Source organism: Rhinatrema bivittatum, chromosome 1, assembly GCF_901001135.1.
Source record: "Rhinatrema bivittatum chromosome 1, aRhiBiv1.1, whole genome shotgun sequence".
Taxonomy (NCBI): domain Eukaryota; kingdom Metazoa; phylum Chordata; class Amphibia; order Gymnophiona; family Rhinatrematidae; genus Rhinatrema; species Rhinatrema bivittatum.
The window spans coordinates 18919601-18945271 of NC_042615.1; the positions used below are offsets into that span (position 1 = coordinate 18919601).

Sequence of the window (25671 nt, forward strand, 5' to 3'; positions counted from 1 at the left end):
CATTCGTGGGTACATCATGCTGATTTACAATATAACTGAAAGGAGGAAATTACAAAAAACCAGGGTGGGGGGAAGAGGGAGCAGATAGGAAGAGAGAAGGGGCGAGAGAAGAGAGGGAAAAACAGGAAGAGGAGAAAAGGAACAGTACCTAATGAAAAACAACCGAGGAAACATAATAAATAGCATTGCAGATTATACACTCAATAAGGGACTGTGTATAAAATGTATCCACTGTGGATAACCTTATATAACTTATACACTCCAAAAAGTATTATATACAATAATAACAAAAAGTATTATATACAATAATATACATTATCTTTAACTGGTACATACAAGAGACACTATATATATCGTTACAAATTATGCGTTCAGAAGCAAAAGAATGCAGAGCTCCCGGGAAGCACATTGCATTAACCTCTGGTTATAGGTCAGCCTGCAGCAGATCCCCTCCCGTTCAGTGCTCCGCAGGGAAGATTTTGACTCCTGTTGTGTAACATTCCAGTTTAATCAGGAAACCCATTAGTCCTGCCTTTACAGGTTCAGAAGCCCAAGCTTTACCTCCAAAAGTTAAAAAGAATTGCCCAGGTCCGCCGGGAGTGCTGAGAGGGGAAGAGCGGGGGCAGCACTGCTGAGCTCACAGCCGGCAGCCCCCCCCCCCCCCCCTGCAAGCTCCAGGGGCAGCAGCAGCACTGCAGAGCTCCCGAGCCGACCTGCTTTCCAGAGGGGAGGAGTTAGGCCACGCCTGGTTTTCTATTTGGTGCTTGCTGTGCTCATTTAAAATAGAGGAAGTCGGACTGCAAATCCCAGGGTACACTGGGATGTAAGTTCCAAAAGCCAGGGCTGGCCAAGATCTCCCTTCAGAGCCTGGGCCACCTGGCACCTGCGCTCCATAGCAAGTCACAGGGAAGTCGGGGGGCCTAACAGGAGGGGGAGGAGGCACAGAGGTAAAAAAGAGGGAGAACCAATACTCCAAAAGAAATAAGGAGAGAAAGGGACAGACAAGGAAAAAACAGACCGGATCAGACCCCCTGTGCCATCTTGCATTTTAAAGTTAATATTCGGGGAGAATTTTGAAAGAGAATAAATAGAGTATTACCTTCTCGGCCATGTGTGAGGTGAGCAGTTGTCTTTCTTTCAGAGACAAGAGAGTAATTCATGCATTCATCCTTCTGATGAGACGGCCACCTACGATGTGGGCAGTGCTTTTTCATATATGACAGATAAGAGCACACAACATGCACTGAATATACGGCAGCACAGAAACAAAATTGGCAAAATTAGCACAAATTTGAAACTTAAGAGCAGTCGCATCAATCCTCAAACTTTCAACCTTGGCTACTGTAACTTTCACTCTCCTTTCACAGGCATGCACCATCCTCTCCCCTTTCACAGGCATGCACACATCCTCTCACCTTTCACAGGCATGCACCATCCTCTCTCCTTTCACAGGCATGCAACATCCTCTCACCTTTCACAGGCATGCACACATCTTCTCATCTTTCATGTACATTCACACATCCTCTCACATATCATAGGCATGCACACATCCTTTACTCTAGGGCAGGGGTCGGGAACCCATGGCTCGCGAGCCAGATATGGCTCTTTTGAGGGCTGCATCTGGCTCGCAGACAAGTGTCGCCACACTTTCCCGCTGACCCAGCTGCTCCCCGGTCCTCCTCCGCCCGGGCTTAAAATGCTGTCAGCCCGGGCGGAACGCGGCAGGACAGCTGGAGTCAGCGGCACCGGCGTGTTCTCTTCTTCTTCCCGCCCCCCCTCCCCCCGCGGCCCGGAAGAGGAAGTGGAGAGCATCGGGTGCGTGCGCGGCAAGAAGAGGCCACGCTAGTGCGCTCGGCATCGGCCCGAAGAAAAGAAGACTGCAGCGCGGCTCGGAGGAAAATGAAGAAGTTCAACCGCGGCCGATGGGACTCCGTCTCCGCAAGGGCTGAAAATGAAGAGGTTAGCGTTGGCAGGAGGCTGCTGCTGCCGCGAGTTCCCGGGGTGGGGGGTGGGAGAGAGAGAGAGAGTGAATGAGCGAGCAAACACACATGCTTGCTCGCTCATTCACTCTCTCTCTCCCCCACTCGCGGCAGCAGCAGCCTTCTCCCAACGCTAACCTCTTCATTTTCAGCCCTCGCGGAGGCGGAGTCCCATCGGCCGCGGTTGAACCTCTTCATTTTCCTCCGAGCCGTGCTGCAGTCTTCTTTTCTTCGGGCCAATGCCGAGCGCACTAGCGTGGCCTCTTCTTGCCGCGCACGCACCCGATGCTCTCCACTTCCTCTTCCGGGCCGCGGGGGGGGGGCCTGTGTGTGTGTGTTTGTGTGTGAGAGATTGCATGTATGTGAATGATTGAGAGCCTGTATATGTGAAAGAGAGTATGTCTGTGATTGAGAGCCTGCCTGTGAGAAAGAGAGCATGAATGTAAGTTTACCATTGGGAACCTGTATGTGTAAGTTTGTGATTGAAAACCTGTTTGTGTGAAAGAGTATGTGTGTATGATTGAGATCCTTTGTGTGTGAGAGAAATCATGTGTATGTATGATTAAGAGCCTGTGTGTATAAGTAAGAGAGAGATCATGTGTGTCTGTATGTGACTGAGAGCTGGTTTAGGTGATGGAGCTTGTGAGTATGTGATTGAGAGCCTGTGTTTAAATGAGAGAAAGAGAGGACATGTTTGTAAGCATGTGAATGAGAGTCTGTGTGTGAGAGAAAAAGACAGCATGTATTTATGTGTTTGAAAGCCTGTGTGTATGTGTAAGCGTGAAAAGATAGACAGCATGTGTGTAAATGTGTAATTAAGAGCCCATATAAGTGTGAGAGAAAAAACGTGTATATGTGAGTACTGAGAGCATGTGTGTATAGGTGTGTCATTGAGAGCTAGTGTGAGAGAGAGCGCTGGTATGTGACTGAGAGAGGAGAAAGTTCCAAGCAAACCACCCCACCTCCTGCTAATTCAGAACAATCTCAGGACACCTGGATATCAAACGTTCCCAGGTATGCAGAGCAAAAAAAAATTTGTATCCTTTTTATTTTTCATTACTGGGTCTTTGTGTCTGCTATTTTGAAATATTTTGTTGGTATCTGGAAATGTTTTATATGAGTTTTTAATTATTGGATATTCCACTCATCAGCTGTTTCGAAATATGTTCTTTTTGTTAGTACAGTTTTACTGCTGATGATTTTATATTTCTTGATTTGTTTTATAAGGATGGGTGATGTTTCTTTTTTCCTTTGTTACACTGCATACAGAGACTCTGGCTTGTTGCAGTTTCCAATTCAGTTTTTTCTGCATGCTTCTTGTTATGCGTTTTAGTCTCTTTATTCTATGTTAGGTGAGGGGCAGCACGTGATTCAGGTGAGGTTTTCTGCTAGCGTGTAGTTTCTGTGTAGGACTCTATAGCAGCCTGACTTGGTCCGTTTTCCTAATAGGAGATGTATTGATGTCTTAAGGCCTGGTGTAATATTTTCAGAGACTTATTGTACTTTAAAAGTGTGATCTTACATAAAATGCACACATTTACTTGTATTTAGTTTTAAACATATTGTATGGCTCTCATGGAATTACATTTTAAAATATGTGGCGTTTATGGCTCTCTCAGCCAAAAAGGTTCCTGACCCCTGCTCTAGGGAACTGATAAGCATGGGGGTAATCTGCATGGAGCAGCAGTTACTTCATTTATTTTTGATGAGTGATAGATTATTTTATGGAAACATGTTATTTAAATCTGAAAAGCCGTGAGATATCCTGGTGGCCAGCCAGCCCTGTCCACATCCTGGTGACGTCATTAACATGCACCTTGCAGTGCTTTAAGAAGGACATGCTGGCTGGAGGAAATATCCTGCTACTAAGCTCTGTGCACTCTAGTGATCTGAGTTTCACCTGTTTTTTGTTGTTGCAAATCTTGTTGAGAAGTTGTGAGGTGTCCAAAGGGCCAGTCAGCCCTGCTCATGCCCTGGTGACATCATTAAAATGCCCCTGGACAATTTTGGAGGATAATTTGGGGTGTTATTTGAGGTGTAGGAGGGTAGTGCTAATATTTTTTTTTTATTGTTAACGATGTTTGGAACTAATCCCACACTTTGTGGTAGGGGTTGTTATGAGGCACATTATAGGGCAAAGGTTAATAAAACTGGTCGTGTCTGGTTAGCATTGCCCAATTTAGTTACGGTACAGCAGGGGGATTTGTCTGATTCTATAAAAGTGTTGCATATTATGTATATAAAACAGGCTGTAGTCAAACCCCTCCTCATAAAACATTCCCTTGACCCCTCTGAGCCATCCAACTATCGTCCCATCTCTAACCTTCCCTTCCTAGCCAAAATCATGGAAAAAGTGGTTAACTCACAACTATCAGCCTATCTAGAAAACTATAATATACTATACTCATCCCAATTTGGCTTCCGTAAGTTCTTCAATATGGAAACCCTCTTAATCTCCCTCACAGACACCCTCCTTAAAGGCCTAGACCATGGTCACTCCTACATTCTTGCCCTGCTTGATATCTCTTCTGCCTTTGACACCATAAGCCATAATATCTTAATGAACCGTCTTTCAGAAATTGACATCACTGGAACAGCCCTTCTTTGGTTTAAATCCTACCTTGAAAATAGAGACTACATAGTCAAAATCGGTAATGCGGAATCCACACCTATTCAATTAACCCAAGCTGTTCCCCAAGGCTCTTCCCTATCCTCCACCCTCTTCAATATTTACACGATGCCCCTTTGCCAACTCCTCTCTGACCTTGGCCTCAAGCACTTCATCTATGTGGACGATGTCCAAATCCTCATTCCCATCCAAGAATCACTATCCAAGTCCCTCAAGACCTGGGAAAACTGCCTCTCATCTATAAACATCCTCCTCACCAGTCTTCACTTGGCCTTAAACACATCAAAACCTGAGCTACTCATTATCACCACTCACCATAACATAATGCCCCCCCCCCCCAGCAATGATCCCCTCCCCCCACTATCTCCCTCCCACACATTGTACGGGATCTTGGGGTCACCATTGACCACCAATTGAATTTTAAAAAATTTATCAACTCAACCATAAAAGAATGTTTCTTTAAGCTCCATGTTCTTAAGCTCCATGTTCTTAAAAAACTTAAACCTCTCCTCCATTTCCATGGAACCTACCCTTAATCGCAAAATTAATAGAAAAAACTGTACAAAAGCAACTAACAGAACACCTGGATAACAATAACATCCTATATCCGTCCCAACATGGCTTTCGAAAACACTATAGCACTTACAGATAACATTATGAGGGGTTTTGATAACGGTAAACATTACATTCTAGTGATGCTTGACCTGTCAGCAGCATTTGACACTGTAAATCATGACATACTCTTGAAGAGACTAGAAGAAATAGGCTTAAACAACAGAACTATCAAGTGGTTTAGATCATATCTCAGTGACAGATATTTTCAGGTACAAATTAAAGACACTATATCAGAAAAAATAAACCTTCAAACAGGAGTACCACAAGGATCTACCCTCTCAGCCACACTTTTCAACATATACTTGCTACCTCTATGCCATCTGCTAGCAGGCTTGGGAATCACACACTATATATACACTGACGATATCCAATTAATTTTACCCACTGACGATACAATCGAGAAAACATTAGACTTTGCCAACATGTATCTAGATATCATTAAACAGCTACTAAACCAAATGGAATTAGTAATCAATATAGAGAAGACAGAATTCTTACATTTAGAAAGAAAAAAAAATATGGAAATCAAACAAAACCCAATCACACTAAAACCTGCTTTTTCAAACTTAATGTGCTCAAAAAACTTAGACCTCTCCTACACACCCATGATTTCCGTACAGTTACCAAGCCACCATCACATCCAAATTAGACTACTGCAATGCTTTACTTATTGGACTCCCCTACTCTACCATTAAATCTCTACAAATGCTACAACATGCTGCAGCAAGACTCATTGCAAACTCCCGCAAATATGATCACATCACCCCCATCCTCAGAGACTTACACTGGCTCCCCATAACATCACGCATTATCTACAAAACACTCACCATAATTCATAAAGCAATCCACACGCACAACTCTAACTGGTTAGACCTCCCTTTTACAACTCCTAAGTCCAGTCGACCCACCAGAACGGCAAAATCTGGCACCCTACTTGTGCCCTCCTTGAAGACTGCCCATCTCTCCTCCATATGCGGCCGTGCGCTCTCGATTGCAGGTCCCACTCACTGGAACACACTACCGCCTGACATACACCTCGAACCTTGTATGAACAACTTCAAGAAGAAATTGAAAACATGGTTGTTCAACCAAGCTTACCCAGAATAAAAAGTCATCAATCCGTGCCAAAGTAGACCACAATACGCCTACTCCCTTTTTCTCATATTGAGGAACTATGTTTTGTTATACTCCATCTCCTCACCTCGAGGAACCTTGTTTTTGGTTACCCTGTCTTTCTTAGCTGCCTGTCGTTACCCCCTCTCCCAGTTTGGACTTCCCTGTTAAAATGTAATTTTCCAAACTTAACCTGTTTACTGTAAACCGACATGATGTCCACAACGAATGCCGGTATATAAAAATGTTTAAATAAATAAATAAATAAAATAACCAACAAATAATACTTGCAGAGAAAGCACGGAATCTAGGAGTAATAATTGACACCGAACTAAGCTTAAAACAACACATATCTCTAAAAGTAAGAGAAGGATACACTAAACTCATGGTCCTCAGGCGACTTAAACCACTCCTGACAACTGTAAACTTTCGATCAGTGCTACAAGCATTAATTTTTGCAAGCACTGATTATTGTAATACACTTCTACTAGGTCTTCCACACACCTCTCTAAGACCATTGCAGGTTCTACAAAACTCAGCTGCAAGAATATTGACTGGCAAAAGCAAAAGAGATCACATCACTGAAACACTAGCGGAATTACACTGGCTTCCGATAGAACAAAGAATACAATACAAAACACTGTGCACCATACATAAGTTAATACATAACGAACATGCAGACTGGTTAAATACAGCCCTCCGTGTACACGTCCCTAACCGAAACTTAAGGTCAGCAAACAAAGCACTCCTAACTATCCCATCAGTCAAAACCGCAAGACTAACACAAGTACGAGAGAGAGCACTATCACTGGCAGGACCCATATTATGGAATTCCATGCCCTTAGATCTAAGATTACAAAAGAAACCTTTAGAAAAGGTTTAAAACCTTTAGAAAAGGTTTAAAAACCTGGCTCTTTATACAAGCTTTTCAGAAAGAGAAGGGTGAATAGAAACCAGGGACGAGCAAAGCACGAACAAGAAAACACACACATACATTGCGGTATCAACCAAATGTGTATTTTTTAAATGACAGTCACGATTTTAAAGTTAATTCTGTAATCAAAACCGAGATAGAGACCTGGACATGATTCATTACATTTAACACTTAATATTGATCACTAACTATGTTACCGAACCTTATGGCACTTTTGTAATCGGACAAATTGCAGCATTATTACTTTTATGTGCCTTAATGTAAACCGTTGTGACGGTCCACACCAAACGACGGTATAGAAAAGATTTAAAATAAATAAATAAAATAAAAAATGACTTCCGCACAGTCCTTCAGGCTACTATCTTTTCCAAAATTGACTACTGTAATTCCCTACTTCTAGACCTCCCTATCTCTACCATCAAACTGCTCCAAATGCTACAAAATGCAGCGGCTAGAATCCTTACTAACACCCGCAAATCAGACCATATTACCCCTGTCCTTAAAGAACTACATTGGCTCCCTATTTCCTCTCGTATACTCTACAAGACCTTAACTATTATACACAAAACCCTACACACCCATAATGTACACTGGCTCGACAACTCCCTCCACTTCCTCATCCCCAACCGTCCCACCAGATCAGCCTACAAAGGTAGCCTACATACTCTCTCCCCCAAGAACACTCACCTTACTTCTACGAAAGAACGAGCCCTATCTACTGCAGGTCCTGCCCTCTGGAATTCCATGCCCCCCAGATCTACGCTTACAGCCATGCACCCAGAAATTCAAGAAAAAACTAAAGACCTGGCTTTTTAAACAGGCATACCCTGAAATAGTGCTCCCCCAATCCTATCCCCTCCCTCCTCCTTAGCCCCTTCACCCCCCTTTCCCCCGCCTCCCCTGCCCCTCCTCCCTCCCGCCCCTTCCTTCTCCCACCTCCTTAGCTGTTCCTCCTATCTTCCTTACCCTCCACCCTGTCATTTCTTTTTTGTATATTGCATATTATCTCTTGTTATCTTGTATTGTATATTGCATATTACCTCTTGCTATCATACACATTAATTCTCGTTACCCTGCTCCTCCCTGTTGCTTCCCTGTTCCCCCCCCACCCTCTTCTATGTATTCCATCGTCACCCCTTTTGTCACCCCCCTTCTGCATATTGCATATTACCTCTTGTTATCATGAACATTACATCTCGTTATTCTGTTCCACCCCGTTGCTTCCCAGTTCTAGCCTCCTTGTTCCATGTATTACTTTAAGTTCTCTGTAAACCGATATGATGTACCCACGAATACAGGTATAGAAAAGCTTTTAAATAAATAAATAAATAAAAATGCATGTTTATTCTTAATATGTCCAAATTGATTTATGCCCTGCTCTTAGAGGAGAGACCAGACCTATTTTATTAGTGAAACTTGGCACTCTGGGTCGGATGCTTATGTTTTGAATCAAATGTACCTGTCGGGATTGTTGCAGTCCCGGTCGCTAGGCTAGCGACCGGGTCCTTACCTTTCTCCTGCCTCCCCCGGTCTCGCTGCAATCCGTTGCTCCTGGGGCCTGCAGGGCCGCATGGCAGAGTCTCTCTCCACGTGGAGACGCTGCCGAAGGACGATTCTGACTCCTCCCACTGCCAGGCAACGCGCGCGCGTGAGCAGGGGGCTCTTAAAGGTCCAGCACCCGGAAGTGCTGAACTGCCCTGTTCCTGACGTCAGACGCTGGCTGGCTATTTAAACCATCGTCTGACTTCCTTGCTTTGCCTTTGCAACGAGGTCGCTCTCCTGAGTGCTTAGTTGCTTCCCAGCGTTGCTTTCAGCCTTGGTTCCTGCTTGTTCCAGCCGTGCCTTGCTTCCAGCTCTGGTTCCTGCTTGTTCCAGCCGTGCCTTGCTTCCAGCTCCGGTTCCAGCTTGTTCCAGCCGTGCCTTGCTTCCAGCTCTGGTTCCTGCTTGTTCCAGCCGTGCCTTGCTTCCAGCTCTGGTTCCTGCTTGTTCCAGCCGTGCCTTGCTTCCAGCTCCGGTTCCTGCTTGTTCCAGCCGTGCCTTGCTTCCAGCTCCGGTTCCAGCTTGTTCCAGCCGTGCCTTGCTTCCAGCTCCGGTTCCAGCTTGTTCCAGCCGTGCCTTGCTTCCAGGTCAGGTTCGGTTTGGTCCTGCTGTGCCTTGGCTCCAGCTCTGGGCTCCACTTGCTGTCTACATATCCTGACTCCAGCTCCGGTTCCTGATTCTCCTTTGTCTTCAGCCAGCCACGAACCTTGGTCTTCTTCACGATTCTCCTTTGTCTTCAGCCAGCCACGAACCTTGGTCTTCTTCACGATTCTCCTTTGTCTTCAGCCAGCCACGAACCTTGGTCTTCTTCACGATTCTCCTTTGTCTTCAGCCAGCCACGAACCTTGGTCTTCTTCACGATTCTCCTTTGTCTTCAGCCAGCCACGAACCTTGGTCTTCTTCACGATTCTCCTAAGTCCCAGCGACTCGGACCCCTACGGGCTCCTCCTGGGGGGGTCTCGGGTTTCCAGGGTGAAGACGCCACCAGTCCGCTCCAGCTGAGTGCCGCCTCCCGGCTTATTAACTCCTGTGGACGCTGTCCACCTCAGCCGGCCCAAGGGTCCACTATTGACTTTACTCATAACATAACAGTTTGCAAAGGCCATGGACTCGGCGGACTCCGCTCCTATGCAGGCCATCCCTGGCATGGCCCAAAGAATCCAGCAGCAACAGCAATGTCTGGAAGTCTTGGCTGCTACGGTGGATCGCCTAGCCAGTCGCTTGGACGCCAATCCTCCACCGCTGGCACCACCCCCCGCCTCCACTGGCGGTTCAAGCTCCCGCACAGACTCAGCTTCCAGCGCCTACTCGATACTCCGGGGATGCCAGATCGTGCAGGGCGTTTTTGAATCAGTGCTTCATCCGCTTCACGTTGCTACCAGGGCAGTTCCCGTCTGATGCCGTCAAGGTAGCATATATTTTGTCTCTGCTCGATGGGAGGGCTATGCTATGGGCCTCTCCCATGTGGGAGAAACAGGACGCCATGCTGCATAACTTGCAGGATTTCGTGACTCACTTCAAACAGACTTTTGATGAGCCAGCTCGTGCTACCACTGCTACCACTGAAATTCTACAGCTACGACAAGGATCCCGCTCTCTGGCGGAGTACGCTATTGAATTTCGTACTCTGGCGATGGAACTCGGCTGGCAGGATGACTGTTTGCGGGGTATTTTCCTGGAAGGTCTTGCAGGTCGTATCAAAGACGAGCTGATGGCTCGCGACCTGCCCCTCACTCTGAACGGGGTGATAGACTTGGCCGGGAGGATTGACCGGCGATTGCAGCAACGAGCTAAGGAGGGTCGAGTTCCTCGTCGGCCTGTCTCATTGGCACCCTCCTTCTCCAGGTCTCTGACTGTACCTCACAAGACACCATCAGCCTCCCACAGCTCCTCAGAGGAACTTATGCAGCTTGGACGGGCACCGCTAACCGAGGAGGAGAAGACACGACGCCGCACTCTGGGCCTGTGCTTATACTGCGGCACTAAGGGTCATTTCCTGGGTCAATGTCCTGCGAGACCGGGAAATGCTCGAGTCTAGGGAGAGATGAGGAGGTTCCCCTAGGCTATGTTCATGCTACTCCTCAATGTACAGTTCCTATAACGCTGGAATATCCAGGTGGCTCCTTGCAGACTCTAGCTTTCATTGATTCCGGAGCCGGAGGGAACTTTATCTGGAGAGAACTGGTACACCAATTAGGACTACCTACTAAGCGCCGGATACCTCCGTTACGGGTTACCTCTATCCGGGGAACCCCTCTACCTGGATCCCTTTCTGAAACCACGATGCCTCTCACTTTACGGACGGGAGTGCTTCACACTGAGACAATCTCCTTTTTGCTACTGGATAAATCGGTGCACCCTGTGGTCCTGGGACTCCCTTGGTTGCAACAACATGCTCCGGTGATCCATTGGGACTCTCTCCAAATTGCGCAATGGAGTCCTTCCTGTTTCCAGAATTGCCTGGATCCCGTTCCTAGACCGGAGATATTACTCTCTCACTCTGCCCTGGACCTTCCTTTGCCGTACCAGGATTACGCTGACGTGTTCTCCAAACAAAAAGCTGAACTGCTTCCATGCCATCGGCCCTTCGACTGTGCCATTGATTTACTACCTGGTTCCACTCCCCCGCGGGGTAGGGTATACCCTCTTTCTCTGCCAGAAACCCATGCAATGTCAGACTACATTACGGAGAATCTTGCCAAAGGGTTCATTCGCCCTTCGCACTCTCCTGCAGGAGCAGGATTCTTTTTTGTGTCCAAAAAAGATGGCTCCCTCCGGCCGTGTATAGACTATCGAGGTCTGAACTCCATCACTAAGAAAGATCGCTATCCCTTGCCTCTGATCCCAGAACTGCTCGATAGACTTCAGGGGGCCAAGATCTTTACAAAATTGGATTTACGTGGAGCATACAATTTGGTTCGTATTCGTCCCGGTGACGAGTGGAAGACAGCGTTCAACACGCGAGATGGACATTACGAATACTTAGTAATGCCTTTCGGCTTATGTAATGCCCCTGCTGTCTTCCAGAATCTGATGAATGAGGTACTCCGAGAGATGCTTCATTCTTTCGTCATAGTGTACCTTGATGACGTTCTGATCTATTCCCAAGATCTCTCCTCCCATCGCCAACACGTCAAACAGGTCTTACAGGCTCTAAGAGACAATCATCTATACGCTAAATTTGAAAAATGTCAGTTTGAGCGTGAGTCGCTTCCGTTCTTGGGATATATTGTTTCCTCGTCCGGTTTCCAGATGGACCCAGAGAAGGTGGCGGCCATTGTCAAATGGCCTCGCCCGTCTGGCCTGAAGGCGCTACAGCGATTCCTTGGATTCGCCAATTTTTACAGGCATTTTATACCACATTACTCCCAGAAGGTAGCTCCTCTCACGGCGCTTACTCGCAAAGGGGTTAACGCTCACGATTGGTCCACCACCGCCTCGGCTGCCTTTGAAGACTTAAAACAAGCATTCCTAGACGCTTCCTGCCTACGACACCCAGATCCACAACGACCCTTCATCCTGGAGGTCGATGCCTCGAATCTGGCTGTTGGAGCGGTGCTCAGTCAACACGATACTTCGGGCAAATTGATGCCATGTTCTTACTTCTCTAAAAAGTTTTCGCCTGCTGAATGTAACTATGGCATCGGAGACAAAGAACTCTTAGCCATCAAGTTGGCCTTCGAGGAGTGGAGGCAATGGCTGGAGGGGGCTAATCATCCGGTGACAGTGTACACTGATCACAAAAATTTATTGTACTTGGCCCAAGCTCAACGACTAAACTCGCGGCAAGCAAGATGGTCACTCTTCTTCAGTCGTTTCAATTTCATCCTCAAGTTTCGACCAGCTGAGAAGAACGTTCGAGCCGATGCTCTATCTCGTACCTATCAGCCGGAAGAAGAGGACGACTCTCCACGAACCATCCTGGATCCTGCCTGTGTTCAAATAGCTACCACTTCCATTGCTTCCTCAAATAAGACTACCGTTCCTAAGAGGCTTCGGAGGAAAGTCTTGTCTTGGGGCCATGACTCCTTGACCGGGGGACATGCTGGTAGACTAAGAACATTGGATCTTATAAATCGTTTCTATTGGTGGCCTGGTCTTCGACGTGATGTTTCCCTTTACGTGAATTCTTGCCCCACTTGCGCCCTGCAGAAACCGCTTAATGGCCCTCCGAGAGGGTTTCTACAACCGTTACCTATACCCACGGAACCCTGGACACATATTGCTACTGATTTTATGGTGGAACTCCCGCCTTCGCAAGGCAAGACTGTGGTATGGGTCACGGTGGACCGCTTCTCTAAAATGGCTCACTTTGTGCCTTTGCCCAAATTACCTTCCGCCACTGAACTGGCTTCTCTGTTCACACACCATGTATTCCGTATTCATGGTCTGCCTCAGGACATTGTATCTGACAGAGGCCCTCAATTCACAGCCAGGTATTGGAAAGCCTTATGCAAAAAATTTAAGATCCAGCTGAGTTTCTCCTCCGCTTTCCACCCGCAAAGTAATGGGCAAACCGAACGCATGAATCGTTCATTAAAGTTGTTCCTACGAGCGTTCATTAACCACAAACAAGATAATTGGGTGGAGCTTTTGCCTTGGGCAGAATTCGCCTATAATAATCAAATACATACGGCGACGGGGAAATCCCCTTTTCAAATTGTGTACGGTAAACAGCTCAAACCACCGTTACCTCTACCAGTACCAACCTCCTCACCAGCTGCTCAATTGACCGCGGACCAATTGAGTAAACTTTGGTCCTCTACTCAACACCGACTTCAGAAAGTCGCACGCACTTCTAAACGCTACTATGATCGACACCGAAAACCGGCATTCGCTTTTTTCCCAGGCGATCGAGTGTGGCTTAGTACAAAGAACATTCATCTGAGGCAACCTTCCAAGAAGCTCTCACCCAAGTTCTGTGGCCCTTTCCGCGTTGCAGAGAGGGTAGGGCTGGTCTCTTACCGTCTACGACTCCCAACCACTTTACGCATTCATGATGTCTTTCACGTCTCCCTCTTAAAACCAGTGATTCTTTCCAGATTCCACCCCAGGCCTCTTGAAGACGCTTCCATCACTACGGATGAGGATCCTACGTTTCAGGTACGAGAGGTCCTGGATGCTCGCTTCGCCAACAGACGTTGGGAATATTTGCTAGCCTGGGAAGGTTGTGGAGACGAAGACAATACGTGGGAGCCTGCCCGCAACATCTTGGACAAGACTCTTCTGCAGCAATATCATCTGGACCATCCTGACAGGCCGAGCCCTCTGAAGAGGGGGCGTAAAGGGGGGGGTACTGTTGCAGTCCCGGTCGCTAGGCTAGCGACCGGGTCCTTACCTTTCTCCTGCCTCCCCCGGTCTCGCTGCAATCCGTTGCTCCTGGGGCCTGCAGGGCCGCATGGCAGAGTCTCTCTCCACGTGGAGACGCTGCCGAAGGACGATTCTGACTCCTCCCACTGCCAGGCAACGCGCGCGCGTGAGCAGGGGGCTCTTAAAGGTCCAGCACCCGGAAGTGCTGAACTGCCCTGTTCCTGACGTCAGACGCTGGCTGGCTATTTAAACCATCGTCTGACTTCCTTGCTTTGCCTTTGCAACGAGGTCGCTCTCCTGAGTGCTTAGTTGCTTCCCAGCGTTGCTTTCAGCCTTGGTTCCTGCTTGTTCCAGCCGTGCCTTGCTTCCAGCTCTGGTTCCTGCTTGTTCCAGCCGTGCCTTGCTTCCAGCTCCGGTTCCAGCTTGTTCCAGCCGTGCCTTGCTTCCAGCTCTGGTTCCTGCTTGTTCCAGCCGTGCCTTGCTTCCAGCTCCGGTTCCAGCTTGTTCCAGCCGTGCCTTGCTTCCAGCTCCGGTTCCAGCTTGTTCCAGCCGTGCCTTGCTTCCAGGTCAGGTTCGGTTTGGTCCTGCTGTGCCTTGGCTCCAGCTCTGGGCTCCACTTGCTGTCTACATATCCTGACTCCAGCTCCGGTTCCTGATTCTCCTTTGTCTTCAGCCAGCCACGAACCTTGGTCTTCTTCACGATTCTCCTTTGTCTTCAGCCAGCCACGAACCTTGGTCTTCTTCACGATTCTCCTTTGTCTTCAGCCAGCCACGAACCTTGGTCTTCTTCACGATTCTCCTTTGTCTTCAGCCAGCCACGAACCTTGGTCTTCTTCACGATTCTCCTTTGTCTTCAGCCAGCCACGAACCTTGGTCTTCTTCACGATTCTCCTAAGTCCCAGCGACTCGGACCCCTACGGGCTCCTCCTGGGGGGGTCTCGGGTTTCCAGGGTGAAGACGCCACCAGTCCGCTCCAGCTGAGTGCCGCCTCCCGGCTTATTAACTCCTGTGGACGCTGTCCACCTCAGCCGGCCCAAGGGTCCACTATTGACTTTACTCATAACATAACAGGGATATTCTTATATACATCAGTTTAGAGAGGGTCATCGAGGGGGTGGTGTGCTAGTAATTTTTAAATCCCATAGAATACGTTTTTTGGGGGGAAAGCCTGGGTTTTTAACTGTGAGAGTTCAACGTATGGGAATAATTTATCGTCCCCCAGGGTTAAAGTGAGCAAATTTGGATGCTTTGACAGAGTTTGTTGCATCTCTATATCTGCGCACCCCGCTGCTGTTTTTAAAAGGTGATTTTAATATCCCTGTGGATAGGGCACATGTCTCAGCGGTGAAGGAAGTTGTGTTACAGCTATTACTATGCCGGGTCTTTCCCAGGAGCAGGCGTGCAAAGGTTCGGGTGGACGTGGGAGCTGTAAACAATGTTCAAAGCAGGCTGAGCCCCATCGGACCAGCTGGAAGTCGTCCCATTGTATTGTGGGTGAATGCTGTCGTAACCAGGGTAGTCCCAAAACCAACGGGTGCACGGCTTGCTCTAAGACGAGCAGGGAGATCTCCTCCGAGTGGAGTAATCCGGTTTGCAATGTCACAGGGGCCGTGGAGCAGGTAATGACCCCAGGGAGTAAGGTGCCTCGGATAGAAGAGATCCAGAGCGGAGGAATCCTTTGTATTGTTGGAAGGGCAAGCTGAGTCACCAGATCGGCCACAATAAAATTCCCTTCAGCTCCCGAGTCTATGCAGGCATGGATCTGGAATTCCCCACCGGGGTATTTCAAAGTCACTGGTAGCGTGCAAGAAGGGGCTGATCCAGTCGCGCCCAGGTGTCGCTCCTGGGTATAGCCTAGGCATGGTTGGTTTCCAGGACGTTCCGGGCACAAGGCGAGGAAGTGGCCCTTGGCTCCACAATAAAGGCAAAGCCCCCAGGAGCGGCGTTTACTCCTTTCTTCCGGAGTCAGCGGGGACCTACCCAACTGCATGGGTTCCTCAGAGTCAACAAAAACTGGGGGAGCCTTGGGACCCGGGGCTCTGGGAGCAGAGGACGACTGGGGCGACTCTTTCTGATAGTTGTGGTTCTCTTTGTCCCGTTGCTGAAGGCGACGATCCACCCGGCCAGCAACGTCGATCAGATCGTTTAAGCTGTCTGGGAGGTCCCGGCCTGCCAGCTCGTCCTTGATGCGGCTGGCAAGTCCCTCGAGGAAGATCCCCCGTCGGCAGTCATCTTGCCAGCCAACTCTCATGGCCAGCGTACGAAAGTCGATGGAGTAGTCTGCCACCGGGCGCGTCCCTTGCCTGAGATGCAAGAGTTCTGAAGCAGCAGCGGTCTGGTGTGCAGGGTCATCGAAAGCAAGACGGAAGTTACATGCAAAGTCTTGTAGGTTCTGTAGTAAGGGATCCTGACGCTCCCACATGGAAGAAGCCCAGTCGAGGACCTTACTGTCCAATAAAGAGATGATGAAGGCTACTTTAACCCTATCTGAGGGAAACTGCGCAGGCAGAAGAGCAAAGTGCACTAGCACTGAGTTAAAAAGCCACGACAAGTCTTGGGATCTCCGGCATACCGGGTCGGCGTGGGTAACTGTGTTGCTGAGGCGGAGGAGGAAGCGGGTGCTGGAGGCGCTTCCCGAGTGGAACCCTCCAAGCGAGAGACCAGTTGATCCACGGTGGCAGCGAGGGTGTCAATGCAGTGCTGCTGCTGCTGGAGGCGTTGAGCCATTCCTGGATGATAACCGTACCAACTCAAAAGGCAGGGCATGCTTTGGATTTGCTTTTGCTTCCTAGGGATCTGTGTTGCAGTTGGGTGCTGCGGGCAGGGTAGTGGACCCTTGGGCCGGCCCACCTAGGATACCAGGGTAGGCCGGGAGGCGGAGCCACAGGCTAGTGGGGTTCTCCCGAGTACCAGGAGTTCCCCAGGAGGAGCCCGTAGGGCCCTGGAACCTTGGGACTTGGGAGTTAGGCAAGTACAGAGTCTGTAGCAAGCAGGGACTGGTGCAAGCAGTAGCTTGGAGCAGAGTCTGTAGCGTGAGGAAGTCCAAAGGATACTTGGTAGGTGAGGAACCGGCTGTACAGGCCGGGGGCCAGCTGATGACAGGCAGCGGGCGGCGCGGAGACTGTAGCGTACCGGGGTTGGAGCAAACTGAAGCAGGTCTGAAGCAGGCTGGAACTGGAGCAAGTAGTAGAGAAGCAGGCTGTAGACTGGAACGGAATCTGTAGCTGGCAAAGGACTGAAGCAGGCTGTAGACTGGAACGGTATCTGTAGCTGGCAAAGGACTGAAGCAGGCTGTAGACTGGAACGGAGTCTGTAGCTGGCAATGAGCTGAAGCAGGCTGTAGCGAAGTCGGAACGGACCAAGGTCTGAGGCAGGCGGCAGGCTGAAGCGGAGTCAGGAACGGACCAAGGTCTGAGGCAGGCGGCAGGCTGAAGCGAAGTCAAAGGCAATCCAAAGGTCAGTCAGGAACGAGGAACAGACGAAGCGCAACTCAGAACTACTAGGCAGTAGTGAACCTCGTTGCAAGGCCCTGAGAGGACGTCCGGACGCCGGTTAAGAAGGCCTTGAGACATGACGTCATCAGTGTAGGCGGGGCCCGACTTCCGGGTACTGGACGCTCAAAGAGAGCGTCCCTGCGCGCGCGCGGGGCACGGAGGAGAGAGAACAGCCATGGTGGTCGCCGCGTGGAGCGGCCAGCGCCGCCGGGGCCCCGACCACGCGGGATGCGGCGCTTCCAGCCGTGGAGGTAGGTCCGGCATGGCCCGAGGGAGGGGGAAGCGACGGAGATCGCAACAATCTGACCAAGGATAATACCTTTTTGAGTTTAAACTCACAAGGAGCATTGTGGTCCGATCATTTTTTTGATGTCCTTTAGTTTTAGACTCGGTCAAAGTTATCTAGTGGGCTTGATAGGCAGTTCAGGGAGGAAATTAATTTTGATAAATTTACTGAGGTATGCGATTTCGTGAAAGGTTCGGTTATTGACACATCTGTCACTGAGCTTTATTCTCTCTGCATTAACTTCTGTTTTGGAGAGGGCTGCTCCAATTACAATTTTGAGTCATCCAGTGGTTTCAAACGACTCCCACGGTTCTCTGCATCATTAGGAGGGGCAGGGGAGGCGGGGGGAAAGGGGGGAAGGGGCTAAGGAGGAGGGAGAGGATAGGATTGGGGGGGGGCACTATTCAGGGTATACAGAGAACAAGTTATGCGGAGAAAAGAGAGGAACTGGAGGAAGTGGAAGTCTGTAGCTTCCAAAGAGGTGAATCAGAAGGCCTGTGGAGAATATAAACGGGAATTTCTAGCTCAGCGAAAGATATATTTTACCGCTCAGCTGGAGACTTCCTTAAATCGCCCCCATGATCTCCTCCACTTGGCCTCTTGATTGACAGACTGCTGACCCCTATAAAAGTCGAGGAGAATTAGGTGGAAGTTTTTGCCCATTGCTGTGAAACTAAAATTATGGATTTGAGTGTTTCTTTAGACTGAGATTTTAATTCCCTTATTAGACCAGAGTTTGAGATGAGATTTAAGTGGACAGAATTTGAGTTGATAGCCTCTTCGGAAGTATCAACATCAATGGCTTCTTTAAAGTTGTCCCGGTGACCATTAGATGCCTGTCCATGTTCGGGTTATGACAGCTTTGCAGGATAGGTTTTTAATATTGTTCACTAAATTGGTTAATTTGTCACTGACAGAAGGTAGGGTCCCTGCCCAATTCATGAAAGCAAGCTCTCTGCCCGATATTAAAAAATGGCTCCCTTTCTTGGTTAGAACCAGCCAGTTATTGCCCTGTTTCAATATTACCATGTTTAGGTAAAATTTTGGAGAAACTGGTTTTATTTCAACGGTCAGATTTTGTCACAGACTATGCACTTCTTAGTGAGTTTAAGAGTGGCTTTTGGCAGGGGCATGGTACTGAGACTGTTAGTTTTAGTGGCGGACTTTGTGTCGAAGGAGCTGGATCAGAGTACAGCTGTTATCATAGTGTTCCTTGATTCCATTCCTCCTACTCTGCTCTTACAAAGATTGTAGGATTTCGGAACTGGAGGAAAAGTTGGGCATTGGTTTACATCATTACACTTATATGTACGAGCCTCCTACAGACACATGCACTCACACACAATCCCATACAGACACACAAACTCATGTATACACGCAACCTTGAGAACACAAGCCAACCTTAAAACATTCAAGAAGGATCTGAAAACATGGTTATTCTACAAAGTCTACATGGACAATCAAATAACACAACAACCAAACACTAATCAGTACTACCAACCAAACCCACGCAAGAACAAAACAGCAACCAGCAACAGTCATCTTCATTCAACAATGAACTTATGATGAACTCTACAAAGGAACTGTCTCTAAGATTAACAAATCACACCGTCTGTATTACCCTCCAAACACAAAACTGTCAATTTAACCCCCATGTTATCCCTCCCTTCCTTCTTTCCCCCCCCTCCCCTGAACCCTCCCATTGTTTCATCGATTAGCAAATGTTAAACTACCATTAATCTGTTTGAATCTTGTAAACCGTTGTGATAGCTACACCAACGACGGTATATAAAACTAAAAAAAAAACCCAAAAAAAACCCCTAAATAAGTCATATATATATATATATACAATATATAAATATATACACCAACCCATACATACAACGCATCTAATAGCTTCAACAAACAAATGATCAGTTTACATACACAGACAGGAACAGCATGAAACATGAAAAGCTCATTCTGAGAGAGAGTGTGTGTGTGTGAAAGTGTGTGTATGCATGAGAGTGTATGAGTGTGAGTGAGAATGTGTGTGTGAGAATGAGTGTGTGAGTGAGTGTGAGATTATGTGTGTGTGAGAGTGTGTGTGTGAGAGAGAGAGGGAGTATGTGTGCATGAGAGAATGTGTATTCCTGTGTGTGAGAGAGTGTGTGCATTGAGATTGTGGGTGCATATGTGTGTATGTGTGTGTTGGAGGCAGTGTGAGTTTCTGTGTGTGCAGCTTTCCTCAGTTCACTGTGCATATACCGGGCTTGGCTTTACCTCGCAGTTTCCCGATTTTCCTCTTAGGAAAGAAGAAATGCAGCAGCAGCCGGACAAACTTTCCTTACGGCAGCAGGAGGCACGAAAACGAAGACCAAGAAAAGCAGAAAATGACGCGAGGAGGCTCCTTCAGCAATGAACTCTAGTTAAAGAATAAAAAGGGGAAATCAATTACCCTGCCAGCCCCCCCACACACACAAGTTCTGCACTTACTGCCGGCAGCCCCAGACCGCGGCGGAGCTCTGAGACATCCCCGGCAGGTGGCGGACGCCGATAACGCTCTCCTTCCAAGTCCAGGACTTTTGGGGAGGAAAGGCTGCGGTTGCCATAGCGACATCAGTTTGCAACAAACGGGAGCGCGCGGTGGAGTTCCGGCCAGGCCCGGGCTTTTCTCCGCGCGCTGCAGGAGCTGCCGCGTGAGGTTCCCCTCCCGCCGCTTGAAGGGGGGGGGGGGGGGGGGGGGGGGGGAAGAAGTCAGAGACACCGCAGCCCCCGCCTGCAATCTCCAATACCCGGAGGAGGAAAGTCATCTCATTCCCGAAGCCCTGAGAGCTTGGGCAGTGCCCCGCGCCACAGCTGCGGCGGCGATAGTGCCTGGAAGATGATCTGATGGCAGCTCCTCCACGGACTATAGCACTGAGGCCCCCCCCCCCCCCCCCCCCCCAATGGGACCGCGAGCCACCCACCCAGGATTTGTCGATGGGCAAAATATGGCTCTCCCTAGGGGCGAAAAGCTGAGGGAGGGCAGGCGGCTGGCTGAAGATTTACTGCCCTCCGGCTGTGCTGAATCTCACGCCGCCACCCCCTCCCTTCCTAGGCAGTTTGCAGGCAACAGGATGGAAGGGGAGTGAGCCTGGAGCAGGGTAGAGCACAGGGGAATCATTTCGGGAAGGTTAGGAGGAGCTGAATGGGGACCATCGTGGGTAAGGGGGGCAGTGTCTGAATGTATGAGAGAGAAGAGATTAGTGATGGTGTGCGTGCCAGACTGAGAGGGGATGCAAGGGGAAAAGCAACCCAGCACAGTAGGGACACCTACCTCCTCTCCTTCCTGCTATTCAGGTTCTCTGACCCTTGATCTCAAATTATGTCCCCCAGATCCTGGAAACCCTCCTTTCTTCCTCTCCCTTCTCTCCCCAACATATCCTTATCCCCTCTCTCTCAATCCCCTAGAACCTCCCTCCCTCTCCCTCCATTTCTCCCATCCCAGATTCCTGTTTTTCCCTTCTTTTCTTGATCTTCCCCATCTTCCACCCTCAGTTCTTTCTTTCTCTCCTTTCCCATCCCCGGTCTTCTTTCTTCCTCATACTCCTCCCTCCTATCGCCAGTCATTCCACCTGCTCTGCACCCTATTCCTCGTCTTCCTCCTTTCCTTTCCTCTCCCCTCCCCATCCCTGGTCCTCTCACCCTCTTCCTTCTTTTCTGCCCGTTCCTGAGATCTCATCACCCAATGAAATACAGAGACAAGCAAGGTCGGAAACGCACTTCATTTTTATAACATAATGTAAAAGATGGAAATGCTTGCCAACCCGCTTCAGAATTTTCTGATTTTTGCCACAGATTCTACCTCTGAGCTAGTGCCACAAACTGGGGGGGGGGGGGGGGCTGTGCCTTAGACCTCCTGCTCCCTGCTGTCTAGCCTTACTGGGGGAGGGGGTCAGCAGCAACAATGCCTAGGGGTGGCAAAACCCTAAATCCACCCCTGGAGCCACCTGCTTTCTAACTGCTCAAAAGCACAGGATTCACCACAGTGCCGACACTAAGACTTCAGACCCAGGAGGCTTTTACCTATGGGTGCCAGGGCGTGTAGAAGAGGCCATTGCTCTGATTACTTTACAGGGCCGGCGGAAGCACTGGGCGAATTAGGTGGGGGCCTAGGCAGCCAAGGTCCCAGGGGTAGCAGCCGCGGCAGCAAGAGAGAAGAGGCAGCAGCTGCTGGCAGGATATTTCAGCGACCGGCTCAAGTCAAACTAAGAACATAAGAAATTGCCATGCTGAGTCAGACCAAGGATCCATCAAGCCCAGCATCCTGGCAATTACCCAAACACTAAGTCTATCCCATGCTAGTAATAGCAGTGGCTATTTTCTAAGTCAACTTCATTAATAGCAGTTAATGGACTTCTCCAAGAACTTATCTAAACCTTTTTTAAACCCAGCTACACTAACTGCACTAACCACATCCTCTGGCAACAAATTCCAGAGCTTCACTGTGCATTGATTGAAAGAGTGCCCCCTAGTCCTTCTATTATCCAAAAGTGTAAATAACCGATTCACATCTACTCGTTCAAGACCTCTCATTATTTTAAAGACCTCTATCATTACACACACCCCCCCCCCCCCCCCCCCAGCCGCCTCTTCTCCAAGCTGAAAAGTCCTAATCTCTTTAGTCTTTCCTCCTAGGGGAGCTGTTCCATCCCCTTTATCATTTTGGTCGCCCTTCTCTGTACCTTCTCCATCTAGTTTGATGCGAGCTGGTAGGGGCGGCGCAACGGGGGGCGGGGAGACGGGTGCAAGGCAGAAGGTTCGCCTAGGTTGCCTAATACCCTTGCACAGGCCCTGTTGGCCAGTGCCCCAAATCTTAGGCTGTGGAGAACAGCCTTGTTTCCTGCTCCAGCCCTTACCTTCCTAAGCAGCAATGCAGGACACATGAGGGTTAACCTAGAGCAGACAGTGCAGAGCAAAGAACTACCTTTCTGTTCCTTAATTTCGTCTCCTCTTCTTCCCCCTCTTACCCTCTTGTCTGCAGGGAGGAGGAGGAGGGGAGGGGGTGAAGCTGGAGAGGACAGCAGAATAAAGAATTCTTTTTTTTTTTTCCTTGCATATTTCTATTTCTAAATTGTGGTCATTTATTCTGTAGTTGGTGAGAGTCTGTGTTCTGCATGTGTAACTGAGGTGAGGTAGTTTGCTAGCATGTACATTCTGTGTAGGGATCTGCATGAAGCCGGCTTGTTCTGTTTTCCTAATATCAGTGTGATGGGGCTTTGCTAGTCACTATTATGTCCCCTGTATATTTTTCAGCTATGGCAGTGGGAGAGAGTTTTATATATAAGATTCCTCCCCTTGCTATAACCCCAGCTTTTTGGGGGTAAAGCTTCAGTGGATTATAAAGTCCCCTGGAGTTGGAGGAAGTAGAAGGAGAAGAGGGGAGAACTTGAGGTTCATCCGGGGTCTCAACAGAAGAGAAGGATATTTTGGTGGGCTTCTGCTCATCAGACTTACTTTTTATTCCAGTGCTAGAATATTTTGAGATTTTTCTATCTGACCTGTCTAAAAAGAAGGGTATACCCCTGGTATCCCCAAGGATTGGGTCAAGAGATTTCTTTGCCCAAGCGAATAGTACAAGCAAGGGTGAGGAGAAATTCAGAGACTTGTGAGAAAAGGAATCAAGAGTCACAACATTCGGATAACTGGACTACAGTTAGAAGTTTGGAACACATTTTGATATTTTGGTTAAATTTGTGGACTGTTGAACCAAGGTGAAGTTGGTGCAACCTGCAGGGAGGAGCCCTGCAGGTCTCTGCCATCGGCAGGCGGACCTGGATGAGGCAGAGGCCCAACTAGAGCTTCGCCTCTACCAGTGCATGTTCCCCTTGGGTTGAGCATTTGGATGCTGGGGCCAGCAGGTCTTGCTGATGACAGAGAGATCCGTCGAGGTCGGAAGCAGGCAGTGGTCAGTGGCAGGCGGCGTTCAAGAATATTCAGGAGGCAGGCAGTGGTCAGTGGCAGGTGGGGGTTCAAGAGAATCCAGATGTCAGGCCAAGATCAATGCCGGGTATCCGTCCGAAGGGAAGGCGGGATGTATAGGCAGGGCAGGAAGGCAAGGAACAGCACAGAAGGCAAAGCACACTGAAGAACTGAAGATACGACCACAGGAACTAACGAACGAAGGCAAGAACCAGTGGAACTGGAGAATAAGATACTGGAACTGAATGAAGAAGACACTGGAACCGAAGAACAAGGATACTGGAACTGAAGACAGAAGACACTAGAACACTGGGACCGAAGACATGGAACGCTGACAGCAAGCACTACTCGCAAGTAGGAAGACCTCTTGCTGAGGCAAGGAACAGGTGCACAAGAGGGCCTTTTATAGGCCTAGCGGAGTAAAGTCATCAAGGAGCGCCACCAGCTCTTTCCCGCCATGGGACTTTAAAAGATGGGCTGTCGGGCGCGCACACGCCTTGGGATGGGGGGAGCCGGAGCCTAGATGAGCATCGACGGCATCCTGCTGCATTGAGACGTGGCGTCCTGCCACACTGGGGAGCCGGGCGGTGTCAGGGGATGACGAATGAGGCCCGGCCCATGCCGGTTCTCAGGAGGAGCATGCAGACTGCCAAACAACAATTTTTTCTGGACTTGGGGATATTTTTTCCACATGTTTCTTGGTTGATGTTGGAGTTACATTCTAGCTATCCTACCCTCACTGGGGAGGACATATTTTCAATGGATGAAGGTACAAGAACAGGGAGGGAAGTAAGGAAAACAGGAATGGACAAAGAAACCGTCTGCTTTGTTTTGATTATTTGCTGTATGCTGATTTTGATTTTTGTGAGCATGGTGTGGATCTTCTTTAAATGTATTTAAACACCAATTTTGGACTCCTGTAGTTTTCTTTTGTCTCTATCTCCTTTTCCTAGATGTGAAAGGGATGAATGGACCTTGGTTTGAGTCATGGTTTTTGCCTGCAGTATTGACTTTGACTTCCTTGCTCTTATTTTTTACCATCTGGCACCTTCTGGAATTATTCAACCTGGAGTGTGAGGTGGTTACAGAGATTGTGAATGACTGCGCCAGGGCCCCCAAAAGATAATTCTTCCTTCCCGTCTGGACTGGAACGCAGACCCATAGTACCCCTAGTTGATGATCAAGCACCAAAATGGGAGACACATGTCTTGATATTGCCTTTTCATATAGGGTTTGAGTTCTGGGATTTAGTGCTGTTTTGGGATAGTAGGTTTGCCATATAGGTTCCAGGTTACTTTTTTTGCAGGGGTTCGGGTTACTTCACAAAGTTTCTGGCGATGTAGGAGGTTTGTGTTACTGAACTGACAAAATCTGAATTTTCTTTCTGTGGTGACTATTAAGGGAAAACAGCCCACCCAGCCATTTCAGACAGTACTTTCAACCAATGCAGTATGGATTTCTTTAAATTTATAAATGTATTTATTTGCTATTACACTAATATGCTGTAAACATGTTTGGGTGAAATTCATATTGAAAAAGGTGGGTAATAGCATGGGATCTTCTTAGTGTTTGGGTAATTGCCAGGTTCTTGTGGCCTGGTTTGGCCTCTGTTGGAAACCGGATGCTGGGCTTGATGGACCCTTGGTCTGACCCAACATGGCAATTTCTTATGTTCTAATAAACCCAAATAAATAAATATATTTCTTGATTTTTTGGGCAGTCTGTCCCCAAAAATCACAAACTATGTGATGTGATTTCTGAAACATATTTGTATTCAAAACAAAGTTTAATATTTAAAATGATGATGCCCAATTATGTTTATTTGGGTT

At 48.5% G+C, this 25671-nt stretch overlaps 1 protein-coding gene across 1 annotated transcript in view; it reads right to left on the reverse strand.

Moving 5' to 3' along the window:
* Positions 1-20412, reverse strand: part of LOC115084798 (WD repeat-containing protein 64-like) — a 234752-nt gene extending 214340 nt beyond the window's left edge. Inside the window, exons 1-2 of the mRNA XM_029590142.1 lie at positions 20162-20412; positions 1100-1205 (exon numbers count right to left, since the gene is read on the reverse strand). Coding sequence (XP_029446002.1) covers positions 1100-1111 — 12 coding nt within the window. The 5' untranslated portion in view covers positions 1112-1205; positions 20162-20412. The remainder of the gene's footprint in view (positions 1-1099; positions 1206-20161) is intronic.
* Between the last annotated feature and the right edge of the window lie 5259 nt (positions 20413-25671).